The sequence below is a fragment of the Meles meles genome, chromosome 1 (genome assembly GCF_922984935.1).
Source record: "Meles meles chromosome 1, mMelMel3.1 paternal haplotype, whole genome shotgun sequence".
In the NCBI taxonomy this organism is placed as follows: domain Eukaryota; kingdom Metazoa; phylum Chordata; class Mammalia; order Carnivora; family Mustelidae; genus Meles; species Meles meles.
Window position 1 is genome coordinate 109426349 of NC_060066.1, and position 9578 is coordinate 109435926.

The following is a 9578-nucleotide window of genomic DNA, read 5'->3' on the forward strand; positions in this document are numbered from 1 at the left end:
GTATAAAACCTGCCATTTTATTATTGCTAAGTGAAGTATGTCCCATTTTCTTTTGTAATTCTCAGTCCGCTTTAATGTCAGCAGTTATTTCCACACAGTTATTTCCACACTTAAACACAAATGTTACCACTTTTTGTTTAAAAAAAAAAAACAAAACATAAAGGCTAGGTATTTTGAAACACTGGGCTTATACTTCACTGGTTTCAAATCCAGTACTTAGTTATGTACAAATGTAATTATATTCATTCTGTATATATTACACAGTGAGCACATGTAAGAATTAAAGGCTGTTTAGTATTGTTTATATGTAAATGTTCATATCTCATATCTTTTTTATCATGTTAAATAAATGTTGATGTTCTTTAAAAAAATTGAAAAACATGTAGCCCAGTGCTTGACATACAGTAACTATAAAATAAATGTTAGCTACTAAACTTATTTATTGTTAGGGAGGGAGGTTCAAAAGATAATTTTCTATTTCATATAGAAACTAAAATAATCTAAAATTACTTTATTTTCAAAAACAAAAGCAAAACAAGGCTAAAGCCAACTTATTTTTATTTATAGAAACCTCCATGGCTGCTGTGAAAACAAATTCTCAAGGTTTGGGGGGAAAACCTAGGATTGAGGAGCAACATTGTAAACTATTCAGTATCAAACTACAAATTTCTAGGATAGACTTGGAAAACTAGAGCCACATATCTTTAAGGGATTTCCCAAGAGAAGTGGGGAACAGTCTTTATTGTCCTGGAAAAAAATTGTTACTCCTGTTTGACTTTGACTAGAGTGGTCAGATAGCTGCTTGGGACTCTGGGAAGAAAAATAAGTATACCTCCTTATTACTTAGCAGTTAGCTTTCATTCCACATGTTGTTTCATCAGTAACCTTGAAAGAGACTGATACTTCAAGGACAGTTTCAAACAAATCTTAGGTTTGTAGAAATGGGAAATTTAAAAAAAAAAAATTCTAAAGAAAGTTTTTTGTGGGTTTCACTGATAGCATGAAAATTTTTTCAGGTGGTGAAATTAAAAGGCCAGGTGCTGTCTGTCATGTTCCGGTTCCGGTCTAAGAACCGAGAGTGGCTCTGGATGAGAACCAGCTCCTTTACTTTCCAGAACCCTTACTCAGATGAAATTGAGTACATCATCTGTACCAACACCAATGTGAAGTATGTACCATAAAGGCCTTTTCCAAGGTTGGGACGTCTCGTGGGCCAAGTCTTCTTAGCTTTATCAAGCTGTCTCCTACTCTTCTACTTTTGTGGTAGTAAACCATTAGTTTGAAGTTCCTCATCTTCCAACTTAGTATAGGATTTAGGGTAGTTCATCCAGGTAGAATAAGAGTTTTAACAAACAGTACTTCAGAGAGTAAGTTCTGAGATGTGAAGGGTGTGTGTTTCAATTTTATGCTCCAACTGTTTCTAGAAACGATACTGATTTAAATACCAGTTTATTGCTCTGTTTTGGTAGGATTTTCATCTAGAGCAAGTGTCTGCAGACTCTTTTTGTAAAGGGCCAAATAGTAATTATCTTAGCTTTGTGGGGCATATGGTCTCTACTGAATTATCCAGCTCTGCTATTATAGCATGAAAAGAGTCCTAGCAAATGAAATGAACAAAGATGGCTATGTTCCAACAAACTTTTATTTACAAAAATAGGCAGTAGACTGGATTTGGCCCGTGGACCGTAGTTTACTTTAGACCATAGCTACATTCACTCTTGTTAGTTTTTATTCCTTGATTCCTTCCTATTTGAGCTTTTCTTTCTCAACTTGGTGAAAACCAGTTTTTGCAATAGATTGCACATGCCATGAAATACACCCATTTAAAGTGTACAATTTTTTAGTATGTCACCGAGTTGTACAATCTAATCTCAGTACATGATCATTTCCCCTAAAAATTTCTATGCTCAACAGTCATCCTCCCCTTTCCCCAAGTCCTATATGACAACTAATCTAGTTTCTGTCTCTTTAAATTTGTGTGTTCTGGACATTTCATATGAATGGAATCATAGCAATACATGATTCCTTATAACTGACCTCTTTTGCTTAGTATAATGTTTTAAGGGTCATCTGTGTTGTAGCATTTATCTGTACTTCTTTTTTTTTTTTTAATTGCCAAATAATATTCCTTTGTACAGGGATACATTTTATCCATTCGTTAGTTGATGGGCATTGGGTTATTTCTAGTTTTTGACTATTTAGAATGCAGCTATGAACATTTATATGCTAGTTTTATGTGGATATGTTTTTATTCTGTTGGATATACCTAGGAGTAGAATTGCTGGATCACATGGTAACTTTGAGGAACTGCCAAACTGTTTTCCAAAGCTTCAGTATCCTTTTACATTTCCATTAGCAGTGTAACGAGGGTTCCAGTTTCTCCATATTCTTACTATCTTTTTTTAATATACAATCCCAGTGGATGTCAGTTGTCAGGTTACTTCTTTTCCATTTAATCCATCTATATAGAATTGGACCTGAGCCTAGCTCTTGAAGATCTACATAGAAATTGTTATCAGGTATAAATAATACCTGGTGACAACATTGAGTCTGTCCTCCTTCTCTTAGGACTTTAAAGTTTAATTCTTATCTGATTAGTATAGCAGAGTGGATTGAGTTAGAAATGGTATTTACTTAGGACTCAGGTATATATGATTGTGGTCACTGTAGTTTCCTAGGGTTTCTTTTTGTTTCTGCATCTTTATATTACAGAATAACTAGTATTGTGTTTCCATTTTGTTCAAATTTTGAAATTTTAAGTACCTTTAAGAACTTGTTTTGGAGGCACCTGGGTGGCTCAGTTGGTTAAGCAACTGCCTTCGCCTCAGGTTATGATCCTGGTCTCAAAATTGAGTCCTGCATCAGTCTTCCTGCTTGACAGGGAGTCTGCTTCTCCCTCTGATCCTCCCCCATCTCATGCTCGCTCGCTCTCTCTCTCTCACTCTCTCTCTTAAATAAATAAATTTAAAAAAAAAAAAAAAAGAACTTGTTTTTGGAAATAATGGTGTTCCCTATTTTTACATACTGTTTTCCCTACCAGTTTAATTCTTAAAATTTTTAAATAAACACTTTATACAGAAATTTGGGAAGTATGAAAAACTATGAAGAGAAGGAAAAAACTTTTCACTATCCAAAAAGGGTCTTTGTTAATGTTTGTCTGTGTACTGTCAGTTTTTTTACTTACGCTTTTAAAAAACCACAATATACAGAAACACTCATATATACCAATTAGGAATAGAATACCTAAAAGAAATTAGAACCCAAACAGGATAAACCCTTGTGCTACAGGACATAGTTTTTGTTTGTACCTTATTGCCCATGGTATGAAATATCTGCTGAATTGAAGTTACTTAAAGGATTAAACTTCAAAAGGGAATTTATTAGTTATTGCCTCACTTATAAGTGAATCTATACAGGTTTATGTACAGTGTCAGATCCTTTTTTTCTTCTCTGCTCTGTCTGCTCTCCGTTTTCTCAGGAACTCCAGCCAGGAACCAAGGCCTACACTGTCAAACACAATCCAGAGACCACAGCTAGGTCCCACAGCTAATTTACCCCTGGAGATGGGCTCAGGGCAGTTGGCATCCAGGTGAGAAATGGTAGAAGACTCATAAATGATCAGTGGTCCAGAGAGTGGGCATCTGCAGTTGCATTTGTTGGCTTATTTATTTGTTGGTTTAAGCCCTTTGCCCACATTAAAAAAAAAATCTTTCTCTCCTCACTGGCCTTTAACATATAGGCAACAGCAACAGCAAACAGAACTGGATGTGGTATCAGCAAGAGATGGACTGGCTGGCTACAGTCATTCCCAGGTAAGTGGTATTGTTGTCTTTGAAAAAGACTGTGATCATTTCCTTAAGAAATGTCCCCCAGGGTCACCTGGGTGGCTCAGTGGGTTAAAGCCTCTGCCTTTCGGCTCAGGTCATGATCCCAGGGTCCTAGGATCGTGCCCCGCATTGGGCTCTCTGCTCAGCGGGGAGCCTGCTTCCTCCTCTCTCTCTGCCTGCTTCTCTGCCTATTTGTGATCTCTGTCAAATAAATAAATAAAATCTTTAAAAAAAAAAAAAAAAAAGAAATGTCCCCCAGTGCCAGTTAGATTGTATATGCATCTTTATGTGAATGTTAGGGTTATTGAATTGCCATGTTAAGTCTTTCATGGTTTTTTTTTTTTTAAGATTTTATTTATTTATTTATTATTTATTTGACAGACAGAGATCACAAGTAGGCAGAGAGGCAGGCAGAGAGAGAGGAGGAAGCAGGCTCGCCGCTGAGCAGAGAGCCCGATGCAGGGCTTGATCCCAGGACTCTGGGATCATGACCTGAGCTGAAGGCAGAGGCTTTAATCCACTGAGCCACCCAGGCACCCTTTCATGGTTATTTTTATCTTTGTATTCCCCACATTTCTGTTCAGCCTGTGACAACCACAGGGCCAGAACACAGCAAGCCCCTCGAGAAGACAGATGGTCTGTTTGCCCAGGATAGAGATCCAAGATTTTCCGAAATCTACTCCAACATCAATACGGGTATGTTTCTTCCTCAGTCTCCTTTTAAATTCTCATTCCAATCACTTACTGATGCGCCTGCTACTGCCCGACATCTTCCCACTTAATCATAATACCTCATGAGTAAATAGGAACTTGCCGAACTAATGTACTACAGCCCCTTGACTGGCCCTCCCCCCACTCCTTTTGGTCCACAGATCAGAGTAAAGGCATCTCCTCCAGCACTGTCCCTGCCACCCAACAGCTATTCTCACAGGGCAACACATTCCCTCCTACCCCCCGGCCGGCAGAGAATTTCAGGTGAGCCCCTTATGTATGTGCTGCTTTATGGGGCAACTGAGGCATTCAGTTGCTGAATCCAAGTTTTATTCTTCCCTAGCTTTCTCTGGTTATTTTAGACAAAGCAGTAGAATTTGTAGGGCTTAAGATGAGGCAAGCTGCTTTTCTTCCTCCTATTTCTTTGCACCTGTCCTGTTGCTATGTTATAGGTTCCATCTCTGTGTGTCCTGATTGGTGTGTGACTGTCAGTTTTTCTCATCTTTTCCAAATTTTGTTTTCAACTTTTTCTTAACCCCAGGGAAATAAAGGGGACCTAGTAATAGCAGTAGATTGTCCTGTGGTTCCTAGATTTTGTGGTAAACCCATCCTTTTAATCTTTTACTGCACTATTTGTTCACTCCTAGAAATAGTGGTCTGGCCCCTCCTGTAACCATCATCCAGCCATCAGCTTCTGCTGGGCAGATGTTGGCCCAGATTTCCCGCCACTCCAATGCCCCACAGGGAGCAGCCCCAACTTGGACCCCTAGCACCCGCCCAGGCTTCTCTGCTCAGGTAAAAGCATCTCCTCTGTCTGTCCCCTGTGTACTAGTTTTTCTTTGGTTAGTTAGGCTTTTTTCCATATGTAAAATTATTGTCATCTATGTTAGATAACTTTTCCCCAACCCCCACCCCCTACCTTCCAATTTTTCTTTTTGTTGGAAATAGCTAGATAATTAAAAATATAGATAATCTCCAAATCGCAGAGTCTGTGGTTTTCACATACTCACTGTTATTCAGAATTGCTCACACAGAACATGTTAAACAGATTGATTTATAGATTTATTTAGGAGTTAGTTCTGAGTTTCCATTTTGTACTAGAAAGTAAAGGAATGAAGGAGAAAATTAATTATAATTTATACACGGTGATGTCTACTTATTTTTAAAAAGTATTTAAGAGCCTCGTATAATATATATTCTATGTATGATAAGCTTAAAGCTAATATTCTTTCATATATTAATATATACTTATATTACACAGCAATATTTTCAGTAAGAAAGCCCAAACCAAAAAGCATACTCCAAAATTGTTATATGCAGTATGATCTCAGTTGCATAAGAAATGTATAGGAAAATAAAAACTGGAAAAATTCTCACAACTCTCAGTGTATAAGATAGTTCTTTGCTCTTTGCACTTTGTCATACCTGCCTAAAAGTAGTGTCAAAGGAAAATTGGCATTAATTAGAAGAAATACAGAGTGGGAAATAAGTGATGAGCTTGGCTCAAAAGAATCCAGTGATTGACAGAAGGTTGACTTATAGGAATGGCATGTGCAATAATATTAATGTTCCCTTTGTTCTCTATCCCTTCTTGTCTTTCAGCAGGTGGCTACTCAGGCTACAGCCAAGACTCGTTCTTCCCAGTTTGGTGTGGGCAACTTTCAGACTCCGTCCTCCTTCAGCTCCATGTCCCTTCCTGGTGCTTCTACTGCATCACCTGGTGCTGCTGCCTACCCTAATCTCACCAGTCGTGGATCCAACTTTGGTAAGTTTCAGATGAGAAAGGAGGGTAAACTGGAAAATGACACCACTAAAGAGAAAGGATTTGGTAGTTAAAACAGTTTGCTTGAGTCCTGGGTGCAGTGACAGTCCATTTGGAATTTAAAATGTACCCACATGAGGAAGACTTTAGCCCCTATGTAAAAATATATGTTATTATATATTAAATAATGAGCAAATTTAATCTAAATGATCAAAGGACTCTTTTTGGAAAGGCTACTCAGAGAAGAATTAATTTGGGGCTAGGTTTTGAAGTAGAAGAGGCATTGATTAACAGAAGAGCAGAAAGTATCTATGTGCTAGTTTGTCCTCGCCAGTGGAGTTAGTGGCTTAAGGTTGGTTGTCCTTGCTGTATTTCTAGCTCCTGAGACTGGACAGACTACAGGACAATTCCAGACACGGACAGCAGAGGGTGTAGGTGTCTGGCCACAGTGGCAGGGCCAGCAGCCTCATCATCGGTCGAGTTCTAATGAACAGCATGTCCAACAGCCATCAGCACAGCAACCTGGGCAGCCTGAGGTCTTCCAGGTGAGAGGGTGAAAAGACTTCAGAAAATCAGAAACTGGAGGAGAAAGGGTCAGGGAGCAGAAACAGAGAAAGAAGTATGCATATGGACTGAGGTATTTGGGAGTATGTGGGAGAAGCCAGAGTGGGGACGTATAGGGATAGATGTCATTTACTGGAACTTACTGTGTGATGCACAGCCTTTAACCAGACCATTGTTAGTGATGTGAAGCACCATGCAAAGAAGTTAAAGGAAGTCACTCTAGCCCATTCAAGGAGAGCCATCTTCCCACTGCACAGTAGCTTGGGTATAAACATACTGCTTGTACCTATAAAGGTCCATTTGTCTAAGTCCTGAGGGGACTGCAAGAACACATAGAGTAATCTTAGGACAAAAGAAGAGCTTGTTGAAAGAAGGCAAAACAGGTTTTGGTGGAAAACAAATGGGGTAAGAGATACTCCATATATGTTCATGGGGCAAGCAGATTTTTCTCCTTTTGAAAATAATGGAAAACTAGAAAAGAGGGAAAATGTGGAACTGTAGGAGGAAGCCAGAGAAGGGACTAGGAACCAATATTGTTATCTAAAGGAGTCGGAGAGTTCCTGGGAGTAGGGAAGGCTCAGGGAGCTCAGCCCTGCAGAAGCTCTGTGGGGTCAGGGGTTATGCTTTAGGGGAATGTCGGGAAGAAGCTCGATAAATGTGAGGGATTAAGGTTGTGACTAGATTTGCTCTGTTTCTCTTATCAGGAGATGCTGTCCATGCTGGGAGACCAGAGCAACAGCTACAACAATGAAGAATTTCCTGACCTAACTATGTTTCCCTCCTTTTCAGAATAGAACTATTGGGGTGAGGATAAGGGGTGGGGGAGAAAAATCACTGTTTGTTTTTAAAAAGCAAATCTTTCTGTAAAGAGAATAAAAGTCCCTCTCCCTTCCCTTCCCTCACCCCTAATGTGTATCCCCTTCCCCTTCTGGTCTTTCCTTGCCCTTCTGTCTCTGAGATAACATTTATAGAAGAAATGGGGTGAATCCTGAAGGCTTTGGGGATCCTTTGAAAAACTGAGGCTGGGTGAAGTTAAGAATGCCTTTCCTTACGTCTCCTGACCAGAGATTTGTGCAGAAATTATTGTGCTAGGGTCAAGAGGCAGGTTAGAGAACCTGACATCCACTATTTGCCTTGGATACTGTGGCTTGTTTTTGGAAAGAAATTCTGAATAAGGTGGGGGAAAGGAGGAATGTCCTCATATTTGAGGACAATGAAGCCTGGTAGGTATATATCGGGCTTCAGGAAGTGAGCGTAGGCTCTTTCTGCTGCCTGGTGAGTGAGGAAGTGAAAGAGGGAGAGATAGTGTGTGTGAGTATGTGTGTGTGTGTGTGTGTGTGCATATATGTGCACACATGTGTTTCTGTGTTTGTTTCTCCCTATTAGGGAGTTATGCAAAATTTGTCCCAGATTTTATCTTTGTTTTTCTGTGTATTCTTCAAAGAGTCCTAAGGAGTTAAATCTCCTAGGTATTATCCACTTAGTATTGCAGCCAAAGAGTATTTAAATAAATGTCTTTGCTGCACGTATATCTATGCCCAGCCAGTATGCAACTGTAAGCAAATATATAAATCTTCTGTTGATATGGTTGGTCTCTCATCGAACATATTTAGTGATAAAGCTGGGTCATTCCCGCTTTTGGTGCTCTCACCTTGTATGGAAGATTGGCAAACATTACAGGTGTTTAGGGTGGGAAGATAAACCCCTTTCAAAAAACCCCATACTTGGCCATACTTGCTGCATTTTTCTGTCAGAATCACATATGATGTGTGTTCTGTAGAGGTTATTTCTGCATGGAAACTCAACTTCTTGGATTAGCAGTCCCAGTGAAATCTTCACTGCTGGAGTTCAAACCAAATACCAAGCCTTCTTGCAAAGTAGCCTCTTTCATCCCATTCTCAATTCAGTCTGGCTAGAAACTGAGACTTAGGTCTTTTCTGGACGTATATACGTTCTTCCTTTTTGCTCCCTTCAATCTTAAGATTGGATTTTGCTTTATCATTAAATTCATGAGATAGATGGGGCCTGGACTCCCATTCTGACAGGGTCACTGAGTTAACTATAGCCATAGAAAATGCAGATACCAGTTGTTATTCTCATTCTTTGCTTTCCTCAGGTAACAGTCATGTGTATCAGCCTTTTTTTCCCTTTAATTGGCTCAGGCCAGTATCTTAAGTGCAAGACTGAATTAAATAAGGAGAAGACATATTAAACATAGCCATAGGAGACTGAGGAACGCAGATGGCCTTAGAGAGGCTAAGAAAGCATCATTACTGGGTTTTTCTCCCTTTTGTCTCCAGTCTGGTGCCAGGTAGTGGAGTTGAAAAGGAGACAGTTTATTTTTTTATTCTATGTGCACACATACCGTATACATATATATTTATATCACAATTTAAGAAACCAAAAAGTTGAGTTTCCAATGGAATCCTTGTTTTTTAATAAATGACTGTTTTTAAATGTGATCAGGACTATAATATTGTACAGCTATTATAGGGCTTTTGGGGAAGGAGAGGGGAGGGAGAAGATGCTCTGGGGGTTTTGTTTCTGCTTTTCCTTCAGGGTTTTATTTTTTGATTGTTTTGTTTTTTTCTTGTTGGCCATTGCTGTACTGCTGGCATCTGTGCTGAGCTTTACAGTGGCAAAAATAATGACATGTAGCAAAGATTTTAAAACAAAATATTTTTTCCTTTTGTAAACTTTCTTGTGTCATGTGC

The 9578-nt window shown here is 39.1% G+C and overlaps 1 protein-coding gene across 3 annotated transcripts in view; it reads left to right on the forward strand.

Moving 5' to 3' along the window:
• ARNT (aryl hydrocarbon receptor nuclear translocator) overlaps positions 1 to 9560 on the forward strand; it is a 76151-nt gene extending 66591 nt beyond the window's left edge. For 2 of the 3 annotated variants that reach the window (XM_045999480.1, XM_045999460.1), the window contains 9 exons: positions 1017 to 1168; positions 3479 to 3589; positions 3740 to 3812; positions 4412 to 4523; positions 4700 to 4802; positions 5186 to 5333; positions 6141 to 6303; positions 6679 to 6845; positions 7569 to 9560. In XM_045999480.1, the coding sequence (XP_045855436.1) occupies positions 1017 to 1168; positions 3479 to 3589; positions 3740 to 3812; positions 4412 to 4523; positions 4700 to 4802; positions 5186 to 5333; positions 6141 to 6303; positions 6679 to 6845; positions 7569 to 7658 (1119 nt within the window). In that variant the 3' untranslated portion in view covers positions 7659 to 9560. The remainder of the gene's footprint in view (positions 1 to 1016; positions 1169 to 3478; positions 3590 to 3739; positions 3813 to 4411; positions 4524 to 4699; positions 4803 to 5185; positions 5334 to 6140; positions 6304 to 6678; positions 6846 to 7568) is intronic. The other variant, XM_045999471.1, reaches the window with a different exon arrangement.
• Positions 9561 to 9578: the final 18 nt, after the last annotated feature.